This window comes from Balaenoptera acutorostrata, chromosome 8, assembly GCF_949987535.1.
Source record: "Balaenoptera acutorostrata chromosome 8, mBalAcu1.1, whole genome shotgun sequence".
Classification (NCBI taxonomy): domain Eukaryota; kingdom Metazoa; phylum Chordata; class Mammalia; order Artiodactyla; family Balaenopteridae; genus Balaenoptera; species Balaenoptera acutorostrata.
The window spans coordinates 11,620,566-11,647,311 of record NC_080071.1 but is presented as its reverse complement, the minus strand read 5'-3'; the positions used below and the strand labels follow the sequence as shown (position 1 = coordinate 11,647,311).

Genomic DNA, 26,746 nt, shown 5'->3' with positions numbered 1-26,746 from the left:
ATTTTTAAAGAACTGATGCATAAGAAATCTAAACTTAAGACCACAGATAAACCATTCCTTTAAATTTTTTAAAAAAGGAACATGTTTACAAAAGGCATTCTCCACAAAGTTTCTTTCATAACATCATTCCCTGAGGCAAAATGACTCCTCCGTGCCTATGGGCTAATAAATGATTGGACAGAAGAGATGTAATGAACTTTAGATATCATCTAGTTCTCAACCCACTCATTTTACAGATGAAGCAATGGTGAAGATGAGAGTACTGGAGTCAATCACCCACAGGGCATGAGTTAAAATACTGGCTCTCCCATGTTCTGGTATAGGTAGGGGTGACCTTGGGCAAGTTGCTTAATTTCTAAAGCTTCAGTTTCTTCTTCTGGAAAAGAGATAATAGCATCTACACATCCTACCATTATAATGAGCTCTAAATCATCCTACCATTATAATGAGCTCTAAATCACCTACTGAGTTTAATAAAGTGCCTGGCACATGCTCAACACACTCACTAACATACACTCAATAAATGGTACCTGTGATGGTAGTGATGATCGACGTGAGGCTCAGAGAAGGTAGGCAAGCTTTCCCAGATCGTATGGCCACTTAAGAACAGAAAACCAAAACTAGAAACAGACTTCATACTTACACCTCAATACTTTGTTCTACACCTTCCTACTGTTCTAAACAGTTTCTAGTGCTGAAGATATAGCAGGGAACAAAGGAAGGGGAAGAAAAGAAGTGAAAGCCATCTGCATGTCCAAATAAAGGAGAAAGAGCTAAGAGAATAATGTGCTCAGAAATAAGTGTTACCGTCCTGAAGTTTCTATCAGCAGGGGAAAAAGAATAAACAAGGATAGATTAAAAATATAACACGTTAGAACCTTCCTTTAGTCTACTTAACATCCATAGAACTTGCATTAAATATTCCTGTACTCAAGTATTTGCTTCAACATACACTATAAAATCAAACCTGAAAGCCCAAATTACTAAATTTCTTTCCAAGAAGACTTCTCTATACATTCCGGCAACAGTTTACTCTTATTCCTATCAACTATGTTGACATCTAACTTTTTCTAATGCTCTTTTAAATGTCTGTCAGGTTGACTTAACCTGGTAGTTTTTTGCTAACTTTCAAGATATGTTTTTGACCCAAATGACTCATTTAAGTTCCTAATGACTCATTTAAGTTCCCTGAAGTCAAGATCTGTACACACAGCTTTACAATACTTTTGATATTCAAACCCCTTTAAAGAGTTTTCCAATATCTTATTTAGATAAAGCCTGGCCCTTATACGATACCTGGACAGTATTTGCTTTTGATGAAATAATAAATGTATAATGTTTTTACAATATCAATCTACAAAATTGTATTCTATATCCTAGAACCCTTCTATTATGAAACATGAAATATATTAGTACCAAAGATAACTCTGAAATGGTAGAAAGACTGAATATATTCTGACCCTATCACTTAAAATATTAAGATAATGACAAAAATCAGGCAACTAACATGAGCAGAGAAATGGCAATCCAAATCAATCATGGTCTTTTACTTTAAAAACAAGCGGAATCACATACTTCATGTAGATTTTGGCTCACTCTAATGTGAGGAGGTATTTTACACAAAGCTACATACACCTATGAGAGGAATAATTAATGCAAGATAAAGACCAATACTGCAGCCATACTCTGCGTAAGAAATTCTGCATTTAAAGAGGCCTCTGACTCAAGGTGAAATAAAAAGATTTAGTATTTAAGTATACATAGTTCCAAAGTAAGAAACCAAAAAGAGTATCTGGAAGAATAATTTACCAAATTCTGCTAATGAATTATACACATACACACATACACAGAGCTAGAGTTTCACAAAAACATAGCTCTTGGTATAGAAGCAGAAGCTCATCCAACACTCAACAAACATTTATCAAGCATATGTTACGTGTTAAGGCACAGTTCTGGGCAACTGGAGTATATTAATGAACAAAACATGCAAAGATCCTTGCCCTTACAGAGATTACATTCTATTAGGAGAAAATCTAAAAAATAAAATAGGATAGTTTGCCACAAATTTCTTACATACTTAAGATACCATAAACACTCAAACATAATGATGCCAATATACGGAGAAGCAAAGTTAATAGACTTCTAAGAAAAAAAAAGACAAAAAATCTGAAAGGCCTAGAGCAAAAGTCAGACACAGTTAAGTGATAAAAACTACACTTCTTAATAATTTAATATTCCAATAAAATCAATATCGCTTTTTAAAGTTTCCATAATTATAAAAAGTAAAAATTACTCACAAAAACTAAAATGAACTTAATAACAGTTCAGAAGATAATTCAGGGTTCTGTAAGAAGTCAATACGAAGCACCGTGGTTATGAGAATGGGTTTTTGTTACATTAAAGGACAAGAGTTTGAATTCTAGCCCTGCCAGTTACCAGCAGTGAGAACTTTAGGGCTGTTACAAAGATTAAATGAAAACCAAAAACTAGAAATAACTCAAACATCCAACAACAGACGGATGGATGAATATATTATAGTATATCAATTCACTGAAATGTTATTCAGCATTCAGTATATAGACTAATATACCCAACAGGAATGAATCTTTAATGCATCACACTAAGCAAAAGAAGCCAGACATAAAAAAGTGTGTATGATTCCATTTATATGAAATTCTAAAAAAGACAAAACTAATTAATCTGTAGTGAAAGGAGGCTTAGAACTACTGGAGGGACAGACTTGCAAAGAAGCAAAAGGGAACTTTTAGGGTATTTGATATGTTCCTATATCTTGACTGTGATGATGTTTCCATGGGTGTACACATTTGTCAGAACTCATTAAACCCTATGCTTTAAATTGGTCTGTTTTATTTTATACAGATTATACCTCAAAAAGTTGATTTGAAAGAGGATTAAATGGAATAATATATGTAAAGTTCTTAGCACAGTACCTGCAGCTCAACAAGTGTTCAAAAAATGGTAGATATTATTAAAATCATCAGCTATCACTATACAACACTCCTGGGGAGGTAGCAGAATACCAATCACCTGGTCTTTCTGGTTGTTTAGATTCTAGGTAACTCTTAAGTATCTGACCTAGACCAAGTGCCATGAGGAGTAACAGAGAAACTGAGTTATAAGAGGATGCCAACTGGCAGACCTTAGGCAAATACAATGAAAATAAGGAAAGGAAAGAAAAGAAGTATGCCTTCATGTCCAAAAGAGAAGAACTAAGAGAATGATATGGCCAGCAATGACAGAGTGCTCCAGTGCCAAAGGACACCTAGACCACCTCACCTAGGTATTATAAAAATGTAACTCAAAACTGAGTTAATGACTACATAAACAAAGTCTAATACTAGTCCAATAGCTACACAGAGACAGTCCTTCATTTTATGGCCGGGGTGTGGGGATAGGCAGATGGGGGCAGTGGATCCATGAAGCCCATAAAGTGAAGTCAAATTATTCTGCCAACCAAGCAGGAAGAGGACATATTGTGGATGATTTAGAAATGCCAAGCAACAACTATAAACCCATAAGCCAAGGTTTTTGTTGTTGTTTTTTAACAAGTTATGTGATTAAAAAGAATATACTTATAAAGGGAACTAATTAGAATATTTTGATAATGGAAGTTAAATTGAAACACAACTCAAATGACACATTCATGAAATTTATATTTTACTGCTGCTTAGAACTGTTTATCAAGGCAGAATATATAGAGAACAAATAATTGTGTTTAATAAGTCCTATAAATAAGACCAGAACAACTGAATTGGCTGTTATTCATTAAAGCACAAGTCCTCTGACCTATATGTTACTTTAAAAAAGAAAAAGAATGGGACAAGGTGGCCGAGTGGTTAAGGCAATGCACTACTAAAAAAGAAAAAAAAAAACAACCCCAACTGGACATTATGGAAAGCAAAAGACTCTAGACTATAAATCTTAACTGTCAGAGTTTGTTTAGTTTTGGTTTTAAGAACCTTCGCTTGTAACATTAAAGAGGCAGAAAAGACAGGACAAAGAGTCAGAAGTCCTGAGTTTCAACTCCAGTTCTATCAGAATTTGGATTTCTTCTTACCTAAAATTGAGCAGTTGAAGCAGGCTACTGAAAATAATAAAAATTAGCACCCATGCTCTAGATTGAAAATCACAAGTTTTACGGAAAAGGTTAGTATTACAGTACAAAATTGTAAGGGTGTTAAGCATTTATTTTTTTTTTTAAACATCTTTATTGGAGTATAATTGCTTTACAATGGTGTGTTAGTTTCTGCTTTATAACAAAGTGAATCAGTTATACATATACATATGTTCCCATATCTCTTCCCTTTTGCATCTCCCTCCCTCCCACCCTCCCTATCCCACCCCTCTAGGTGGTCACAAAGCACCGAGCTGATCTCCCTGTGTTATGCGTAAGCATTTGTTTTTAACGCATCATTAAAACAGGAACTAAATTCCAAGTTTTCTTCTAAATTAAGATAAAATACCAAGACCTATGTGACCAAGGACCTAAAGCAATAAATAAGTACATTGCTGTTTTCAAAAAGTAATATATCTTTCAGGGGCTAACTATTCATTCTAGAACAAGTTTCTTGATTCAAGTTCTTCCCAAACCAAAATAATAGGGTCCAAGTAATTACATACAATATTGATACTTTAAGACTCATGAGCTTCCCTGGTGGCGAAGTGGATAAGAATATGCCTGCCAATGCAGGGGACACGGGTTTGATCCCTGGTCCAGGAAGATCCCACATGCCGCGGAGCAACTACGCCCGTGCGCCACAACTACTGAGCCTGCGCTCTAGAGCCCGCGAGCCACAACTACTGAGCCTGTGTGCCAAAACTACTGAAGCCCACGCGCCTAGAGCCCGTGCTCCTCAACAAGAGAAGCCATTGCAATGAGAAGCCCGCACACGGCAACGAAGAGTAGCCCCCGCTCGCGGCAACTAGAGAAAGTCCCCGTGCAGCAACGAAGACCCAACAAATAAATTAATTAATTAAATTAAATAAGCCAAAAATAAATAAATAAAATAATTTTTAAAAAAAGACTCATTAGCCACCTTTCTTTTTGGGAAATAACATTAATAGAAATGTAACTTTGTGGAATCCCAAGTTGTGTTTTTTAAGCCTCAATTAAATTAATTCTCGTACATACTATTCCTTATTTTAATTATCTTTCCCATGGAAAATTGAGCTAAGCTAGAAATAAATTTTATTTAAAAACAAAGAATTTTCACATTTGACTTAGCTCTAAAACTTCAGCATAAATGTTGGGTTTTCATCTTGCTTACTTTTTAAAAAGTTGAATGTTATCTGATATTGAGCACATACTTTTTCTACGGCAAGTGCAAGGCTTTCAAAAACAAACACCGAGAAACGTGATTCAATCACAGCGGAAAGTAGTATTAACAGGGTAATATAATGAGGTCACAACTCGAGCAGCCAATCAAAAGCATAGAAGCATTTCCTGCAATATTAATAGTCAAAAGAGAAAACCAATCACAGAAACCTCAGGCCTTCTTTTGACAGTCTCAGAAGCAAGAGAACCAATCCACGCACACCCGGGGTTGACAATAAGGCGGGACCACAGGTTCATTGAAGAAATTCTTGAGGTTGCAGTTACTATGAACTTCGCACGCAAGTAACACCACTCCAGAGTCATAAACATTGTCAAGCCAGGTGAAATTCAACCGTATCCAAAATTTAACTCATCAGGGGGAAAAAGCATTTTTGCCCTAAACCGCTGTTGTTATAAAAAATGCAGCTGTCAATTTCGATGCAGTAGATCCTCAACTTCTAAAAGACACCCCCCCACACACACATGACAATTCTCCGGAACGCGGCGCGAGGACAGCGCAGCGCCGGCGGCTCGCAGCTGAACATCCCCGGTCCCTTTCTAACGCCGCGCACTGAGCGGGCGCCGTCCCGGCTAGGCAGGCCGAACGGACTCGCTCCGCTCCGCGGAGCTAGCCGATCAGCGGCTTTCTAGCGCTACATCCAGCTGGTAGTGGCGGCCCCCGCCCTCCCCCGCCGCAGTGCTGCACCACCTCCATCCCACTGCACCAACGCGGGCCGGGGAACGAGGATTACCTTGCTAGAAGGAAGATGATATCTGTTTTGAAAGCGCTTTACTTTCCGTTAAGTCATTTCAAAGAGAACCCAATGCAAAACTAAATCTAAAAGTGGGGGGGAAATCTTCCCTAGCTAAAGGATCCCTCGCATCCCGCGCCGGGGGAAGAAAAAAAAAGGTAAACAGAGGCCGTACGCCAAGTGCGGCCAGAGCATCCCCTGCGCCATTCTGGGCCGCCGCTTACGGCAAGGCCCCCTTACGGCAGCGTAAGCGGCGCTGCGAGCTAATCACAACACTGGGACGCAACAACATGGCGGCCGCGGGCGGGCGCTGCGCCGGCCGAGAGGGTTTACGCTACTCCGCCGGCGTAGGGTCCCATGCGTTAGAGCGGCTGCGGCGCCCTCCAGCGAGCGTAAAGCGCTCTGTGAATGGCGAAGCCCGACTGACAAAGGGGAGGGGGGAGGAGGGAAGGGGGGGTAATAAACACTCGAGTCCCTACCGATTCCTCCTCCTTCTCCATCCCGGTGGGCATCTGGGGCACGGCCCGGTTGATGGAGACGCAGTCGTTGAGATCAGGCATGTCCTTGCCGCGGTAGATAGGCAGCGGTTTGGCGGCGTCCAGCGCCCGCGCTCGGAAGGAGAGTTTACTCATTGTCTCCCCGCCTTACAGGAACAGCCCGGGCGGCGGCGGCGGGGCGGGAGGGGAGGGGGGGAGGACTCCCGCCGCCTCCTCCACCTCCTTCCTCAGTGCAGCGCGGCCGGCCCGCTCCTCCTCCTCCTCCTCACTGCCCCCGGCCACAGCATGGGCGCCCACCCCGCCCGAAAACAGCCCCCCGCCGCCCGCGGCCGCTTCCACACACTAGATCCGCCGCTCGCCCGCCCGATCCGCTCCCTGCGCCATGGCCAACATGGCGGACATTACCACAGCGGCGGCGAGCGATCCCGGCAGCCCGCGCGAGAGCGCGCCCCCGCCGCGGGGACGCGCTTCGCCCTCTCCCTCCCTCCCTCCCTCCTTCCTCTCCCTTCCCCTCCCTCGCCTGCCCACCCACTCTCTCCGCGGCGCGGCCGGCCCGCGGGAGCGTGCTCAGCCTCGGGCCGCTCCGGGTGAGGGGGCGGTGGCGGCGCTCCGCTCGGCAGCCCGCGCTTTCGCCGTGTGGCAGGTGCCAGGTGCGCAAGTTAACCCGCGCCCCCGAGCGTGCGCCTCTGCCTCCGCGGCCCCGACACCCTGCTCGCTGGGTGCCCCGGAGGACGGTGCCGGGCAAAACACAGCCGCGCTGAGCAGCGCGAACGTGCAGAAGTCTGTGAGCGCGAAAGGAAAATGTCAACCGGAGCCACAACTGCCCCACCGAGCCTCTAGTTATAAAGAGCTTATCTCCAAGGCGCCCCAAGCGCCGGCTAATTCGCATCCTCCAATTCGCACATCCCTGAGTGGTGCGAAAGGTCCGTTCCTTCTGCCCACTCCGAGGCGCGCAGACCTGCCGGGTCTCTCCCGCCGAGAAAACGCTTACGCAGTCCCAGCCCTCTTCCCCGCATCCTCTCTTTAGTACCTGACCGAAAGAGCTCTCCAAGGTAAGGCATCCTCGCTTTCTCCGGGAGGTTGCTAATGGCAATGAGGAAAAACGTTTGAGGCTGCCAGATGCAACAAGTGCGCTTGAACCTGTCACCCAAACTTCATAGAATTCTTTAGTGGATGATAGATACTCCTGATTTCAAAAATATTAGAGTTCTTAAAAATTAAGCTTATAACATTTAACCAAGGCAGCACACATTTCCAACGTGGCCGATCTGTGTAAAATATTGGTGCTGTGGAAGACACAAAGAAGTTTGAGATACATAGTTCCTTCCCTGTGCGGCTTTCACATTGATGGGATGACAGAAAGGTTGGACAGATGATTAACAGCAAGAGATTTAAATAGTTGAAGAACAGGGCAGCCGTAAAGATAAATGACGGCAAAAAAAAGAAAAAAAGTTTATCACTTGGGGAAAACTATATAGGCGATAACACAAGGCAGTAGAACATGATTGATTAGCAAATGAGTCGTTCAGGCCATAACTGCCGCGAGAGTTCAGAGAAAGGAGACTTCTTTAGCCTGAACCGGTTAGAGAAAGTTCTAAAGAGGAGAGAAAATCCAGTTAACTCAAATAAGTACCACTTATTGTTGACATCAACCTCGTTTAGCTGAGTTCCTTGGTTAGACTTTAAGCATTACAGTTTTCCTACAGAATCCCTAGGAAGAGTGTAACACATTTTGCCATTTTCTAATAATTGATAAGTATTTTGCCTAGCTCAGAGAAAAGTAGATGGTTTGCTGACATTCAGAATAGAAAAAAACCTATTCCTACTGTCATTTCTATGGGACATCAAAGCTCCATCTCTTCCTCCACTTCCTCATCTACTTCTTCCCTTCTATCTTTTCCCTCCCTGTCCTCCTCCCTTTTCTCTCCACCTCCCCCTTTGAGGGCAAAATGGTGGGTATAGACTGCATGGCATAGTCTAACCCCTTTGGCCCAGCAAGAAATTCAGGCACTGTTTAGTGGGGCTTGAGTGTTTTCCATCTAAAGAATGGAGGTGCAGTGACTCACTTCTTGTAAGCAATATCTTCCTCAAGCTTATGGGCATGTCCTGATCTGAGTGCTACCCTCTGGAACAGTTCCAGTTCTCTGCAAGGAAGAACAAGATGTTGTTGGGAGGGGGTCAGCCCTGGATTCAAGCCTGAGAGGGGTGGGGGGAAGCAATGGTTGAAGAAATGAGTCATCCAGGGCTTTTATCTGGCACTTCTCAGGTTCAGAAATGATAGCTTTCTTCTGTTCCCTATATTTATTGTTACTCTCTCTCAAGAAAGAAAATACTGAGTGTCTATAATATACCAGCCACTCTAGGGGTACTATGAATCTATTATCTCAATTAATTGTATTTTAATAGAATCCCACTTAATTCTCATTATAGCCCTGTGAAGAAATTACAATTACAATTTTACTAATAAGGAAACTGAGGCTCAGACAGTTTGCCAAGTTTCAACAATAATAAACTTGAAGAACTAGGTTCAAATCCAGGTCTAGCCTGACTCCAAAACTCTTGTTTTCTCAGCAATGCCACCCTGTTATCCAAGCTCTTCAGTTTATTGAGCATTCAACATTCTAAACTTGCTGATCCAAATTACTGAGACCTTCCAGCAATGGCTAATAGAGTGCATAACCCAGAGCCTAAGGATGCAATAGCCTCAAGGAGGGTAGGACCAACATCTGCTCTGTTAGTCACTGTATCCCCAGTTCTATGCCTCACGCATAGCCGGCACCTACTATATAGTTGTTGACTGATATTCCCTGAAAAAATTCAGTGATACTGACCCCATTCCACTCCCACTTGGAATTCACATATCTTATTAGCCTGTCACCTGACCTAGCCATTGCTGCCTATATCTGCTCTTATGGCCTAACTGGCTCTTCAGCTTCCTCCTTTTGGACCTAGGAATTTTAGAACCAATTAAAGCCATTCAAAGAAACTTTTGTGAAACCTGAAATTCTATTACAGGAATGGGTTTTTGCTGTAGTAGTTGTTGTTTTGTTCTTTTTCTTTGACCATGTAGCAGATATTTTCCCCCAAATCTCCATTTTCCTCTTGCCCTGTAGGCAATGATTATAGAGCTGGGAATAAAACAGTTTGAGGCAAATAACACAATACACTTTTCAAGTGAGACACAGCCTGTGTTTTCTTGGCTTCAAATTCAGTGCCCAAACCAGAATGCCTCTGTTTCACATTTGGAAAGTAGCTTTTATTTGTATACAAATATTATTTTTCATAAAGTTTATTTCTAATCTATTTGTTGAATACCCATACACTTGTTAGTGCTAAAAACAGAAAATATTCTTCAACTTTTGAAGTAGAGCCTGTTATAAAATGTCTTTATCAAAACCTGTTTCAAATGATTGTGCAGCCTAATAGTCTATTTTAGTTTCCACGTACAATGCACTGAATATAGTCATTCTAAAATCAGTCCACTTCAAATATTCTCTGGACCAATTCCAAAGGACATGCATTTAGCCAAGCAAGTGTAATATATAAACACCCAAGGATCAGAAATAGTTTTAAAGCTATATCGAAATAAAACTACTTCTAAATGTACTCTAAATTAGAAAGAAGGTCAAGTAACTGTAAGAATTGAACTTATATTCCAGTTTCCACTTCCTGGTACTACGATCAGGGCAGGCAGCTTCGAAATAATGAACAAATTACTTTTTGAAAGGAACCTTAAAACTAGTAAACACAGTTGCTATTCAACTACTCCAGAGTTTTGTAAATGTCACGTTCTTTCTAATTGGCTCCTTATTTCAGCAAACCCAATTGAAAGTTAATTGGGTTGGTATGTGAACTGCATCCCCACCCCTCCCCCTTATGTTCCCAGGAATGAGCCCAGTACCAATAAAGCTTCCTTGTTTTCCATATGTAATCTGAATGTGGGGTCTGCATTCATTACCATCAACTGGAATCAGCCCCCTGGTTCCAGTGCCCTTTTACTGAGGCAACTCTGAATCTTTGAGACATGGGGACAGAGGCTGCGCTCAGAGGTGATATGCCAAACATCTACTTCCACCTTTATATTCCCCACAGTGGGAAAACCAGATGCTAAATAAAAATTGGCGGCTGTGCTTCTGTCTCTTAGCAGCAACGCTCCTCTCAGACCTGGCTGGAATCACAGGGTGCCACCTTGTGTATAAGCTGACGATTTACTTCCCAAGTTCCACAAAGGGTCCAGACAGACTCAAAAATAATCAGCCCATAAGCTTTGTATTTTATTAACCAAGGAAAAATGAGACAGATGTAATTGGAGGAAACAGATTTGGAAACACATAGCTCCAGAGGGTGCACAACACTCAATTTTGAATCACGCCGACAGCCTGTCTCATTTGTTGCCCCATCCTGACCGGAAAACACACCCAATACCCCACACATGGAATAGATTGATGCTGCTCACTCAAGCTTCTGGATGGAGATACCAGAAATCAGTAAAGCTCTTGTGACAGAGCTAATGAATCTGACGAGGACAGTTATCTGTGTCCCAACAGCAAGTAAGCTATGTAGATTTAACTTCAGGACTCTGGATTTCTGAGAGGCACTAGGTTCCATGGAGGTGATGATTATGATCCTACTTATTTTAATAAAGTGCTGAGTTTGAAACAGAGAAATAATTGTTGGAGCAAGTCCACAGGAGGTAAAATAGGCTCCTTCTCAATCCACCTACCTTGCCCTTGGGGAATTCCACACTTTAAATTCAGCACAACTGCCGTTCAGCTGAAGCCATGTTACATTCATGGAACAGGCTGGACCTTTCATGTTATTTTCAGTAGAGAGTTGGAGCGGAGAATCTGGGGCTTTGGGGCTGCAGGTGCACATCTCCTGTTGGCTTAGGTCTCCTGTAACATCCATTCTTCTCAGTTGCCTTCCCTGGCCTCCTCCACCAGCGCATCCTTTTCTCCTCAAGCATCTCTGAAAAGTAACTTGGAAGGTGGTTTCTCTCTCCCTGTGAGGGCAGTTCAGTTTCACTGATGTGCTGTCACGTCTCAGACAAGTAAACCAGGCTCAGAGCACCAAGCTCTCTGGGGTCCAAAGTGTTAGATGAGAGGCGTCCATTGTTAGGAACCTTGGGTTGCTATTCCAAATGTGGCTTCCTTTACCTATTTTTTTCTCTCTCCCACCACCAAAAGACTGATGTTTATACACACAGATTTGTGAATGGAATATGCAGTTGGAATCCTGAATTAAAGATAATTGGTAATTGATTTAGTAATAGCCGCACCTTGTTGACCTTATCTTTGTGTTCCCAAGAACAAAGTGGCCTGTTTCCTAAGAAAAGGGCCTGGTATCAGCATATTGAGAGAACTCTGAACTCCAGAGTGACTTGTTAGGAGGCAGAAAGGAAAACAACTTTGTCTCCAAATTAGAAAACAGGTCTGCTTGTCTTTCATCAGCTACTAATGGTGACTTTGGCAGAGAAAGAAACAGAAACCATTGAAATAAAATACACTAGTTACCTAGATATTTACTGGCTCACCTACACTCCTCACCTTGTCAGCTTCACAGATCACAATGTCCATTAGATAAAATGATTGCTCAGAAGATTTACAATTATTCCTGGTCCTAATCAGAATATCCAAGAGTAAATAGAGCAGCTAGGTGCTTTGAAAGACACCTTAACAGTATCCTTATAATAGACACAAAAGGGAGCATCCTCTGGCTATTTCCATATAAACTGATGGCATTATATGCAATCCAGCATAAACAATCCTGTGAGGGTTAAAATGGACCTGGATGTCTGAGGCCAAGAGCCACACCCCATACAGATTCTGGAGCATGAATGGACTCTTTGGCCTCCAAGCAATTCTCCCTGAATAGTGTTTTTCTCTCAGCTGTGTCCTGATAAACTCTGTGACTGAGAGCTCAAAATTGTGGCTCTATTGCAACCGCCTGAAGTGTGGCTCTTCTAAGTGCCCAATTAAAGGCAGCCTTAAATGACTGTGCTGTGGAGGACAGCGTTAACGTCCTTTTCTGAAAAGAAAGGAGCTTAACAAGGACCAGTGCCAGAAAGGGACAGAAAGCTGTCCCTCCTGCTCTTGCAGTGAGCTAAGGGTGCATCCACTAGCTGGGCCTAGAAGTAATTTTGCCTTTGCATAAACAAGATGTGCATTGCTCTCTCAGGCTAGATGGCATGGGGAGGTGGGGTGGAGAAAGGGTGCTCCTGCACGCTGCATCCACATGAAGGTTGTCCTCTAGTTGGTGGCAATAGCTGTTGTTTGCCAGCTTTGTTTTCTAGCTTTGTGTGTAGACGCTTTTGTACCAAGTTCCCCATCTTCCACACTTATCCGCTCCCGCAGTCCTTCGCAGCAGTGGTCATTCCCCTCTAGGGCTGGTACACAGGCCCGTGCCTACAGATGACCCTGGCACTTTAGGATAACTTAACGGGACTCCATGGACAAAGGGACTGTGGAAATGGACATCAGTTTGAAGGCCGATTTCCCCCACCACATGGATGCCCTCCACTAAGTTTGGGGGCAGCTATAGCTTGGTCTAGAGTTTGCTGCTTGAAGACTCTACTGACCTTCTTGGTCCTTTCTCCTACTACTTCTCTATTTCATGGGGATGAAATGGCCTGAATAGTTTTTCAACCCATATATGCAATAGCTCCAGCTGTTTAAAACATGCCTGAGTGCTTAACCAAAGAAAACAACATTTGAAACCTATTTTAGGCAGAGACAAGCCTGGACTATTCTACCGAAATATTCCCCCTAGTGAGGGAAATGAGATTGCAGGGAAAGGGGTGGTGGTAGAGAAAAATTCTTACTTCTCACTTCATAAACCCCTCTGTACTGAGTAAATAATAATAATAGTAATTCTAGATAGATGAATTTAAAAACTCCTTCTAAAAAATTAAAGTCAGATAAGGGAGCACTTGGGCTTGGGAGAGAGACCAAGCTTGTCTCCATGTATACTACAACTCTTGTTATACTGCTTAACCTCTGTGAGTTTACTTGTGAAATGGATCTAATGTGCCTATCTCATAGGCTCCTCATGAGAACTAAATGAGACAACATGGTACAAATTGGCTAACACAGTGCCTGGCAAATAGTAGAGGCCCAATCAACATTAAAACTACTATTTCTTTTCTCTGCCCTCTGCCTTTTTATTTCCATGGCTTGAGGTGGTTAAAATTAGATACAATTAGAACTGTAGCACATATAAGATGAAACCCTGCATTTCTACTCTGGCTTATGTTTTACTTTAAACTCTTTAACTTAAAACTAAACTAAACAGAACATTCCTCCCACCCCCCAAAACACCTCATTCCCTGGCCCTGTTTGGGTCCCAGGCATGCAGAACTATTATTCAAATCATCACAGCCATAGGGCCCTGCCAAAGACATAACATTAGATCCTTCAAAGTGAGAAGATCTTATGTTTACTAAGGATGGACATATTTATAGCTACATACTTAACCAAACCCTCTGAAAATTTCAGTTTATTTTTCATTTTCCAAAAGTTCTCTTCAATAACTATTTATCACGTGGCCTTAAGACCCAGATTTGAGGGGAAGGATCTGCCTTTCCTTCCTTCTTTTTTCTTACCCTCCTTCCCTCCTTCTCTTCCCTGCTTCCATTTGCTTCCTATTTTAGGAAATTCTGAAGCTAATTTTTAAAAGTTCAAGTGTCTGTCTAAACAGCAACACAGTTATTTCCTGCTCAAAATCAGACAGAGATAGGCTACTTACCCATGAAAAATCTCATATCATAATCATGAGCTCGCTTGTGGCTGAGTTTATGTTCCCCTGGAAAATAAATGCTACCACCTTCACGAGTGAGATTTTAAAGGATATCAGCAGGGGTTCTAACATCCTGGGAGGACTTCCAAAAGAATTTGCAAATGATGTTTGAAAATAAAGTTTGTCTGATTGTTTTCAACAAATCTGTTGGAACACATCCACCCTGATCTATGCCCTGCCTTGGCTTTGTAAAGAGCCAGACGTTCCTCAGAGTCAAACCTGGTGACTAAAAGTGAGCAAGCCATTAGAGTAGTTTGTTTTTGTTTTTGTTTTGGTCACAGAGGAAGGAGGTAATGATACTGGTCTGCTTGCATGATTTGTAAACTATCTCTGAAGGCCTTTTTCCAAAAGAAGAGTTCCATAAATGCAGTAAACTTATCCAAGTCTCCACTTTGAAGGATCACACTGATTTGGGGGTATGTATACTGCTTACTACGTGCTTTTAAGCCAGTCCCATCGCTTACTCACCTTCTCTCCTCTTTATGATCCATTGATATAACTTAATTAAGAAGAAAATATTGGAACATAAGACAGGTAACCTTAATTTTACCCACCTTTCCTGACTCCTGAGCGATGAGAAAATTCTTCAGATGAGAGTTTAGCCAAAAAGAACAGTAACATCCTTCTCTGCACTGTGTTCTCTGACAAGATATTTCTTCTTCATTATTTTTACAAATTTATGAGCAGCTCTGAAGGCATTTTATTTGAATAAGATGGAGAATATTCAAGCTTGACTTTGTTACTTTTAATATAGCCTGCAGTCTGTACAGAATTCATCACTTTTAGAGTCACCTTATTCTAATTAGAAATAATTTGCCATTATATGAAATAGTAAGAAGAGCGGGAATAGCCCCCAAAATACTTAGAATAGAGAATGTCAACTTTGTTTCCATCTGCAAACCGAAGATTCCTTTCCCACCCTAGAAGTTGTGCTTGCTCTCAATAGTACAGTTAACAGCCCAGAGCAGGCACAATTATTGACTTCCCCTCTGTCCTGTTGCTTGATCTATAGCAATAAATTCCCAGGGCAGCTGTGCAATTATACACAACGTGATCACTATCACAGCAGGCCCAGCTAGATACGGATACACAACGTGATCACTTACCCAGTAGGCACCATTCGATATGATTACACAACATGATCACGACACAGCAGGTCCTTTAAATATGTATTCCTAACATGGCCGTGACTAATATACCAGGCAACTTGCATGCTTCTGGACTTCAGCTGCCATCCCTGCAGGAACACCTTGATGGGGACGTGTCATAAAATAACCAAAGCCACACGTGCACTCAGGTGTAGACACCCTGCACAAGGTCGTTTAGCACAGCAGGTTCTGCCATACAAAAATTTGACCATGGACACAGTGGAAATAGATTTGATCCTGCAGACAACATGTGATGGGACCTTTCAATGGACTGCTAACATGGCAGGCAATATTCTGACTTTAGCCAAGTGCAAATAAGCAAAAGCCTAATGATGAACAAAAGATCTATAATTTAGAAAACGCTGCAACAAATGGCCCCAAAAGAAAAGACAAGGAGCTCACTGCCTTCCGTGGAGTGTGGATTTTCCTGCACCCACACCTCCAGTGCCCCTGGCAGAAGAGGATGGCTTTGGCATTATCCTGTTACTCTCATTAGAGCACATCCTTTTGATGGAAGGTGCTATGTCTCTGAGCTGCTTTGATGTGTGTGAAAATACACCAACTTCTTTGTGTAAAGTAACGTTATCAGCAGTTGTGTAGAATAAAAAAGAAAAGCTCTTTAAGCAAATAAATGGAATACTTCTTTTTTTGCCAGCTTTAAAGAAACAAATGGATTTGCAGATTTGAAATCAAATTAACAAAAAGGAGAGTAATTATTTTTTTTTTTTTAAAAAGGATTTTCTTTTCTTTTTTATTTATTTATTTATTTATTTATTTATCTATTTTTGGCTGTGTTGGGTCTTCGGTTCGTGCGAGGGCTTTCTCCAGTTGCGGCAAGCGGGGGCCACTCTTCATCGCGGTGCGGGGACCGCTCTTCATCGCGGTGCGCGGGCCTTTCTCTATCGCGGCCCCTCCCGTCGCGGGGCACAGGCTCCAGACGCGCAGGCTCAGCAATTGTGGCTCACGGGCCCAGCTGCTCCGTGGCATGTGGGATCTTCCCAGACCAGGGCTCGAACCCGTGTCCCCTGCATTAGCAGGCAGATTCTCAACCACTGCGCCACCAGGGAAGCCCGAGAGTAATTATTTTATCAAAGAGCTTTTCATTTACTTTTTTAAAATTTTTATTCATTTATTTATTTTTTTGGCTGCATTGGGTCTTCGCTGCTGCACGCGGGTTTTCTCTAGTTGCTGAGAGCGGGGGCTACTCTTCGTTGCGGTGCCCGGGCTTCTCATTGCGGTGGCTTCTCTTGTTGCAGAGCACAGGCTCTAGGCGCGTGGGCTTCAGTAGTTGTGGCACACAGGCTTCAGTAGTTGTGGCTCGCGGGCTCTAGAGTGCAGGCTCAGTAGTTGTAGCGCACGGGCTTAGTTGCTCCGTGGCATGTGGGATCTTCCCAGACCAGGGCTCGAACCCGTGTCCCTTGCATTGGCAGGTGGATTCTTAACCACTGCACCACCAGGGAAGCCCCCTCATTTACTTTCAAATGATGTTACTCCCATAGATCCCAATTTGGCTGATCTGGAATGTGGCCCAGAAATGTACATTTAACAGATACACCAGGTGATTCTGCATCAGAGTATTTTATATGGCTTCATCCCATTGGTTTTCTTTTCTCTTTCCTCTTTTCTTTTCTCTAATTTTCATCTTCCTCTTGCTTTCCCTCTGTCTCCTCTCCCATTCTCTCATCTTTTTTCCCTTGGCTCTATCTTCCTCCCGTAATTTTTGTTTTTTCTCTAGGTGTGGGCAGGAATGGGGAGATTGGGTGAAGGGCCATAAGGAAAAGAGAAGAAAGAAAATCCTGTCAATTTCATAAGCCTCAAGTCATGTTCCAAAACAGTGTGAGGTCTCACTGTAGTCCCTGTGCCCCTTTAATTGTAGCACACAGATCATGCCACCTAAGTTTCTACAGTCATGGTTAATAGAAGGAGGTCACCAGGAGTAAAGAGAAGACAAGCAGAGATCTTGGACTGAGCCTGCAATCGTCCAAGTTTGTTTCCACCAACTAAAAAATGCTGCATTTTAAGTACTTACAGCAAACCCAGGATTGGAACAACTATCGTCTTAAGTTCCCACTAATGGTCTTTGTAAATAAGGAGGATCCAGTATTCGTGGTCATCCCTTTCCTCTGCTTTCTACCCCAATTCTCCATCTATTTACTGGTCATCTGGTTTTTTTGTTTGTTTTTTGTTTTAATATTTATTTATTTATTTATTTGGCTGCTCCGGGTCATAGTTGCTGCATGCGGGATCTTAGTTACAGCACGCGGGATCTAGTTCCCTGACCAAGGATGGAGCCTGGGCCCCCTGCATTGGGAGCATGGAGTCTTAACCACTGGACCACCAGGGAAGTCCCGGTCATCTGGTTTTGTTTGCTTCTCCCCTGGACTGTTTCATTGAACACAGTGAAGTAATATAGTCTGAAGAACCCTAATTTAGGAGTCAGGAGGTCTGTATCCCCATCTGGCCCTGGCATTAGCTACCCTGTGAACCTGGAGAAGTCCTGCAACCTCTCCAGTCTCACTGTCTTCACTGTAAATTAAGGGGGTTATCTGCAATGCTCATTTTAGTTGTAAAATTATATAGAATAAAAAGAAGTCAGGGCTTCCCTGGTGGCGCAGTGGTTGAGAATCTGCCTGCCAATGCAGGGGACACGGGTTCAAGCCGTGGTCTGGGAAGATCCCACATGCCATGGAGCAACTAAGCCCGTGAGCCACAACTACTGAGCCTGCGCGTCTGGAGCCTGTGCTCCGCAACAAGAGAGGCCACGATACTGAGAGGCCCGCGCACCGCTATGAAGAGTGGCCCCCGCTTGCCGCAACTAGAGAAAGCCCTCGCACAGAAACGAAGACCCAACACAGCCAAAAATAAATATAAAAATAAATTAATTAATTAACTTAAAAAAAAAAAAAGAAGTCATATTCCTCTCCTATAATGCTTCAAGATAAATAAGGCTAGGCATAAATTATAATAAAGTTTTTAGCATCCAGAATAAGTGATTTTTTTTGTCCTTAAAAAAATTAAAACTAGCAGTATCTTGTCTAGAGTCAGAATTAAATGGCTGCCAGATTTCCTACTGTATTTGTTAGCTCATAATCAAAGGTAGTCTGAATGGTAAAATATAAACTTAAAAAGAGGTTAATGTTTTGAATTAAACTACTAGTTTCTTAAATGTCCTGATTATTAAGGATATATTATTTTTATCATGATTATCATTTAAGGAAACTACAAGAATGTTTTTTTAAAATTAAACAGTTTGAGTGGATTAAAACATTGGCTTTATTATTATCACACCTCATATTTAGGATCCCCCTGAGTAGCGTGGGGAAAAAATATTTAAACATCTTTTCTAAACACGTATAAACAAGATGAGAATAGGATATAGAATTAAGGCATATGAGTTCTTAGGACAGAAATCTTTCTCCTTGGACACAAAGTATCAGCCTTTATGGTGATATTCCACAGAAGGAGGGAAGAAGGGTGCGGGAGCTGCAGGGAGGGAGGAAGGGGAAGGACAGAACTAACCCTTATGGAACAACGTCATTAATCAGGCACTGTGTCGTTTACCAGGCACTGTACGAGGCACTTTGAATTCATTTAGTACCTGACCACTGAATATCTTCTGTGCCTAATCTGAGAGCTGATGATGGAGTGTCAAGGAAGGAAGACATGGCCTTTGCCTACATTTAATCTCATAGCCATCTTTAAAAGTCCATATTATTGACCCATGTTCTTTACACTGCTCACCTTGCATTTTACTGCAATTCATACAGTTTATAGTGTTTCCTCCCACCCCACCCCCACCCACAGGACATAAACATACCTTTCCTTTTCTATCCTATACCTAATGTTGGTCATGAATTAAGTGCTATTGAGTAGAGAACTATACAGGATCTGTAAAGCAAGTATTACCTCCTTTTACTCAATTAATAAAATTAATAAGAATATTAGCATCCAACTTTTACCATCTTCCCAGACAGGGAAGTCAATCAGGAAAATTAACAACAGCCTGAAATTTCCTTGGATTTCATACAGTTCTATATTTTTTGTTTTGATTTTTAATTTTTAAAAATTAAACTTACTTTAGTTGCAGTTTAAAATTAAATTAAAATTATTTTTTAACTGTACAGTTCAGTATTACTAAGTATATTCACATTGTTGTGCAACCAGTCTCCAGAACTTTTCATCTTTCAGAACTGAAACTCTATGCCCATTAACTGACAACTCTCGTTTCCCCTCCCCCCAGTCTGGCAGCCAGCATTCTACTTTCCGTTTCTATGAACTTGACTACTCTAGGTACCTCATATAAGTGGAATCATACAGTATTTGTCTTTTTGTGACTGACATTTCACTTAGCATAATGTCCTCAAGGTTCATCCATGTTGTAGCATGTGTCAGAATCTCCTTTTTTAAATTTAAGACTGACTAATATTCCATTATATGTGTATACCACATTTTGTTTATCCATTCATCCATCAATAAGCACTTGGGTCACTCCTACATCTTGGCTATTGTGAATAATGCTGCTATGAACATGGGTGTGTAAATATCTCTTTGAGACCCTGCTTTCGATTCTTTTGAGTACATACTCAGAAGTGGAATTGCTAGATCATATAGTAATTCTTTTTTTAATTTTTTTGAGGAACCTCTGTACTGTTTTCCGTAGGGGCTATACCATTATACATTCCTACCAACAGTACACAAGGGTTTCAATTTCTCCCTATCCTTGCTAACCCTTTTTATTTTCTTCTTCTTTTTTTTTTTTTTAATAATAGCCATCTTGACTGGTGTGAGAGGATACCTCATTGTGGTTTTGATTTGCATTTCCTTAATGATTAGTGATGTTGAGCATCTTTCACATGCTTCTTGGCCATTTGTATATCTTCTTTGGAGAAATGTCTATTCAAGTTCTTTGCCCATTTTTAAATCAGGTTATTTGATTAAAAATAAGTAACTTGATTGTGTGGCATTTTGTAGTTTATGTAGCATTTTCACATACTTTACTATATTTTATATTCACAGTAACCCTGTCAAATTGGCAGGTAGGTATTTTGCCATCTACAATAACAAAAACTGAGAATGAGAGAAACTGAGTACTTTGACCAAATAGCCATTAATAGGCAGGACCAAGAGTTCGTGAGTTGAGTTCTATATTGTTTTTGTTTGAACATTTAAAAATATTTAGTATATGTAATCAATGGAAAAAGCACAGAATGAATTTCTGGACCACCCATTAAAAATCATAGACAAGATGGGAATTCCCTGGTGGTCCAGTGGTTAGGACTCGGCACTTTCACCGCTGTGGGCCTGGGTTTGATCCCTGGTCAGGGAACTAAGATCCCACAAGCTGTGCGGCATGGTTTAAAAAATAAAAAAATCATAGACAAGAAAACCAAGCTGTGAGTTTGAGATAAATTTCCTGGTGTCTTGTGGACCTAATCCCAATTTCCATGCCCCACTGCACTATATACATTTTCTTTTTCCAGATATCAGATCCAGGAAGCTATTGTCAACAAGACTCTATTCCAAACTATGAGATAGACATCCCTCGGCCTTCCTCCTGCATTCTGAGGGAGGTGAGACAAGGAGGCAGTGGAAAGGAACCCTAGGATATTCAGTCAAAAACGTTTCCTATCATGGCCCTAGGATCCTTGTTCTTAATCAGATATGATTTAAGTTAAAGGTCCAAGACTCCCAAACATAATACTGGTTTTCCATATATCTTGACTCAGGTTTGATGCTCTTCCCTGGTTGACTTTGTGTAAGAAATTAGGGGACTCTTCCATTAAAATTAAACAGAAGGTACACTGCTTGGGAATCTTTGAACTTTTCTAGAGTGTGTTTCTGCTTGCAACCCTGCAATAAGAGGGGATGTTGGGGAGAGAGGAAAGTTTTAGAAACAGTTTGTTTTCCAAAGACCATGTCCTTGGGACTTTCACCTTTTCACATCATTCACTCATTCAAACAGTCAGTAATGCCTGCTACACTATCCACTTTCTACCAAGTTAGTAATGCTTTCTACTAAGTGCTATAATGATTCAAAGATGAGAAAGTACATGCCTTTAGTGCCTATTGCCGAGTAGAGGAGACAAGACATATACACATTTAACTATGATGCAACATAGAAAGTGATAGGTATCTTAAGAAGCCCACACAAAAATGCTATGCGGAGAGAAACTATGGAGAGATTACTTCTGGCTGATGGGCTTGGGAGTACGTCAGAGAAAGCTTTAGGGGGAAATATTCTCTGATCCTTGAAAAGTATATGAACAGGTAGAAATGGGGCAAGAAGTTCATTCTTGGCAGAAAGAAATGCATGAACAAAGACACAAAGGAGGAAAGGAGAGGATGCCTTCCAGGATCAGGAACCTGAAGGATGAAGCATGGTGAGTGGAAAGATCTAAGAAACAGTCCACAACAATTCCAGTACTGGTCCTGCCTATTAATGACTATTTGTTCAAAGTACTCAGTTTCTCTCATTCTCAGTTTTTGTCGTTGCAGATGGCAAAATATCTACCTGCCAACCCCACAAGGGTTATTGTGAATATAAAATTTAGTAAAGTATGTGAAAATACTATATAAACCACAAAAAGCTATACAAGCGTAAGGAGTTTTTATTGGTGGATTGGGGCCCAATGATGGAAGGCCTTGAACATCAGACTGAGGGATTTGCACAAGCCACCTGCATCAGACCCAGAGGTCCTTCACCAAGAGTTCCCATTGCTACCCAGGGAAAGTCCAGTTACCTCTTCTACACAATGTGATGTAATCTGGTACACCAGCTGTATACACATTTGTTAACTGGTATAGGTTACACACCTGTAACTCACTTTGTTAAATTAACTTGCTACAGTTTCAAAATTTTAAGCACAACCTTCCAGGTTTCTCTGTTTTCCTCTTCTATAGATTGACAGGTTTGTCCTCTGGCCTGGACTTTGGGACCACCATTTCAAATTTCTTGTTTTCACAACTCCCCTTCTCAATCCCACACTAGGACATGCCTCCCAGCTCCACTGATTCCTGAAGAATCAGACTCAGTCCTGGTCTGAGGTTTGGAACGCACTGCTCACCTCATATTGAAGGTAGTTCCTGCTTCACGTAGATGAAAACAATTTAAATTCATTAAGGGTGAGTATATTCATTGGTGACAATGTCTCAAAGGACCTGCAGTAGAAGTTAAACTGTCATCGTTTTGAAATTTGTGCTGGTGTTTATTTTATACTTAACTTTTTGACTGTCATTAACAGTGGATTATTTGCAAAATTAAAACCATTCAGAATAAAGGTAAAGTGAATTCCTCTTTCCTGCTGCCCACCCACTAACTGCTCCCAAATGCAGCACCATTTCTCTGTAATCAGATACTTTTGCCTGGACTCCTACTTGTCTCCGAACTCCACTGGTCTCCTAACTAGATGCTCCTGCCCAGTCTTACCTTCTTCCCGTCCAGTCTCCACAACGGTGCCAGAATGGTCATTCTGAACAGGTACATCTGCTTGCGCCTTTCCTTTGCTTCCTCAGCACGGCCTACAGCCCTCCATGCCTTCCCCCTCTGCCATTCCACACCACCCCTCACCACCCCGCCCAGTGTCATGCCCTTTCAGCCACACCCCACACCCACTGCACTCCAAGCCTGCTGTGCTCTTCCACAGTTGGCTTTTCCATGTGCTATCCCCTGGAGTTTCCACTCAGTATCCTCAGAGCCCACCTTCAAGTCTCGTATCTATCAATCCCTCCTCGGTGAAGACACCCTGATGGGGATGCCCGCCCATCTTCCCCATCCCCACCCGGGACATCATGGATTCAGGCTTTCTCTTGGCACTTCGTGCAAAATTAACTCTATTGGGGCACTACTCGTATTTCATTATCACTATTTGTTTGCTCACTTGTTGCCACACTGGATCCTGAGCCTTTTATTTTTCCAAGCCTGGGTATCCAGGACAGCTGAGCCCAATAAATAGTTGTTAAATGAATGAATAATGTACCCACAAACCTTGACTTTAGAAAGTGCTCTACAAATCTTAGTTCCCTTTCGCCCGTTTTCCTATCCCCTGTTCTCTTTAGTGTCTAACAACCTTAATTTCCATTTCAGCTCGACCCAGGTCACCATATGGGGACCCCAACCACAGATGTCCACTTGGAGGGAGTCATCTTGCCAGTCATGATGAAGAGGCCATTTTCTATTTTCAAGCAGACTAGAGTGAAAGAAAAAATTCTCACATCCATCAACTCTATTGCACTCTCCTGCCTGAACCAAGCTTTCGGTTACACTTTGGAGAGAAATGGTTTTGTCATATTCATTTCTACCCAAGTCTTGTAAAATAGAATTTTACCCAACTGAGTAATGACAGAAAAGAAAACTAAAGGTGATATACCAACCAATTTAAACTGGAAATTCAGTTCAACATTGCATGGCTTCTCTGTGCCGGCCGGGGTGTGAGCTAGGTCTTCACACATATTCTTCCCTCTGTCTGGAATAATTTATTTAGTTCAGGTTTCTCAACATTGGTGCAATGGATATTTGGGGCCAGATAATTCTTCGCTGTGGGGCTTTCCAATGCATCCTAGGATGTTTAGCAGCAACCCTTGCCTCTACCCACTCGACGCCAGCAACACCCTCACCCCAACTGAGACGACCAAAAATGTCTCAAGGTATTGCCAAACGCCCCCTGGAAGGCAAAATCACCCCTGCTTGAGAGTCATTGACAAAATTGATTCCTGCTCACCCTTCGTATTTTAGCTAATGTGTCACCACCTCTTAGAAGCTTTCCTTAACCCCTCAGAGTGGATCAAATGCCCCGTTACGTGTCCTTATAACATTGTACGCCATTTCTTCAGAATATGTATCGAGGGTGGCAACTATATATTTATTAGCATGGCTATTTGCTTATTATTTTTCTCCTAGTCTATAAGATCCATGAAAATGGAAACTGGGTCTACTTTTCTCCCTGTCGTATGCCTTAGCACAGTTCCTAGTTCATATTAGGTACCACCGTAAACAAACGCTGTGTAAAAGAGAGAACGGGAATGCAGAGATCAAAGATGCCCTCAATAGCAAAATTCAAAAACTTTCAGAGGAAACATAGATATGAACCATTGGCCAGAGGCATCTAAGAAGCAATGTAGTTCACGGGAGATGGGGACTTGTAAGTAATATTCTTTCCATATACTTGAAAGACAGTGGAGAGCAGCTATGAAATTAATGTCTCAGGAAAGTCTCTGATGAGACACTATGGGGGTGTGAGAGGATGACTACGTACAGACGTGGAGTCATCTGCGAAAACAGTGCTGTGGAGGCTAACATTAGCCCGGGAGCTGAGGCTCACGTAATGGGCTACAGGAAAAATTTTACGATACCGTATTTAGATGGCAGGGCTCGACCTGCACAGAAAGCAGCAGCCCTGTAGCCCTTAAGGGAACCCAGGAAAGGAGGAAGCTAGGGGAGCATGGAATCATCCACTCCCAGTTTCCGATACATACTGTATCCATGGCTAAATTCAAAACAAAGTAAATATTTTAAAATTTCCTTTACTGAATGAATAACAGATCATTTTCCTTTGTGAAGATGTAAGCAAAATAGGAACTAAACAATTTAATCTGTCTGCTGTCAACGTCTTTTCCAAATAGGGCTCTTAAATTGTTCTCATCTTTTCTTACTCTAAACTTTCCATTTTGATTTGTTTGATGTTTGTTTATTAGAGGGGTGTTGGAGTCGGGGTCTTGGCAGGAAAAAGACGGACACAATAAAGGGATTGTTTATAGGATGTGTTGAGAAACCACAAGGATGGTGCTATATTTAGGGTATAAGAGTGAGGCACTCTTGTCGCCACTAAGCCTGAAGGGGTAAAGGAGAGGGGAGTGGTTACAGGAACAGAGAGAGAGTTACATAGATAGAGAATGCAGAAGAGAATGCAGCCGGCTTGTAGTGACCAGGCAGGGAGGGAGCACAGAAAATGAATCTATACCCAGCTTTGCTCTGCTTCCCATCTCCACCTCCCTCTCATCTGCTTTTGCTCCTTAGTGGTAGCAATCCAGCAGGCAAGGTTACCTGCTGATTCAGTTCACAAAGGTGAGTCTCCAGGGCCCAGGACAGGAAGGAGAAGGGTACAAAGAGAATGTAGAGGGGCAGCAGAAAATATCCAGCACACTGTTTCATTACACACCATTTCCAGATGGTGGTCAATAATGTTATTTTGCACCTAACACCAACGTTTTGTAAAATAACATTGATTTCGTGATATCACTTTTTTACTGGGAGATAGAGTATATTTCAATTGTGTGTATACTTTGAAGGTAGACACAACATAGGAAATCCTGCATGGCTATCTCAGAGACTTGATAATTTCCATAGTCATTGTAGTGACTCAGACTAAGAACTAGTCTAGCGCCAGCTTCCAAGTACCCTGTTACACTCTTGAACATGGCTGCATGACAAAGACACAAAACTTAACCCGTTTCTGCCTCTCTCCTTTAGGGGTGTGATAGGATCACATAGTAGAACCTTCTTAACTTTCCCTACAAAGGATGTAGGAGCAGCAGACGTGAGAAGAGTCATCATGGTCCTTTGAAGAAGCTTAGAGGGAGGGAGAGAGGGTGGGAGAGAGAGAGAAAGAGAAGAAGAAATAAACAGCTATTGGGATGAGAGGGATGCTGGAGCAATAGGTGGCTAAAAAGAAATGTTAGGATGTTTGCCTGTTTGTCATGCAATAATACATCTCTCCCCTTGGAATTTTCTGAGAGACCTAAATAAAGATTGAAATTACTTCCCAATTTAAATATGAAGCTGTTCAGAAAGAGACCCTAAGTCATCTCAGCCTTCTATAGCCTATAGGAGCAAAGAACAGATGGCCATCTGGACAAGGGCCCTAGAGCCAGAAGGAAAATCCAAAGAGCTTGGGAACTCAGAGACGCCAGCATCAACATGATGCCTGGGTGAACTCTCCCCTACTCTCACCTACATTTTCCAGGAAGAGAAAGCACTTTCACCAAGGGCAACATGGAAAAAGTACAGCCTAGCTCAACACACTAATAGGTGCAAACATGAACAAATGGGTTGGCGGCCACACCTACTAGACAGACCCCATCTTGGGATGACGAAGCCTACTGGGGTGATTCTAGTTGCTGAGACCAAGCTTGGGCTTCTGTCTGTCCCATCTCTTGAGTCCTGAGCTGGGCTTGTCGCCCATGCTCCCATCTGTCCTGCTCGTTACTTGGCACTCTTTCCTGTTC

The 26,746-nt window shown here is 42.1% G+C and overlaps 1 protein-coding gene and 1 long non-coding RNA gene across 4 annotated transcripts in view; one reads left to right on the top strand and one right to left on the bottom strand.

Moving 5' to 3' along the window:
* EPC2 (enhancer of polycomb homolog 2) overlaps nucleotides 1-7,004 on the bottom strand; it is a 106,779-nt gene extending 99,775 nt beyond the window's left edge. For both annotated transcript variants that reach the window (XM_007183034.2, XM_007183035.2), the window contains exon 1: nucleotides 6,567-7,004. In XM_007183034.2, the coding sequence (XP_007183096.1) occupies nucleotides 6,567-6,719 (153 nt within the window). In that variant the 5' untranslated portion in view covers nucleotides 6,720-7,004. The remainder of the gene's footprint in view (nucleotides 1-6,566) is intronic.
* Nucleotides 7,005-7,192: 188 nt separating this feature from the next.
* LOC103003411 (uncharacterized) lies at nucleotides 7,193-23,817 on the top strand. 2 transcript variants are annotated; one of them, XR_451073.2, is made up of 4 exons: nucleotides 7,193-7,636; nucleotides 22,515-22,648; nucleotides 22,879-23,003; nucleotides 23,610-23,817. It is a non-coding gene; the product is annotated as an uncharacterized LOC103003411 (long non-coding RNA). The 2 variants fall into 2 exon arrangements; XR_009009114.1 differs by lacking the exon at nucleotides 7,193-7,636 and adding an exon at nucleotides 14,707-14,794.
* Nucleotides 23,818-26,746: the final 2,929 nt, after the last annotated feature.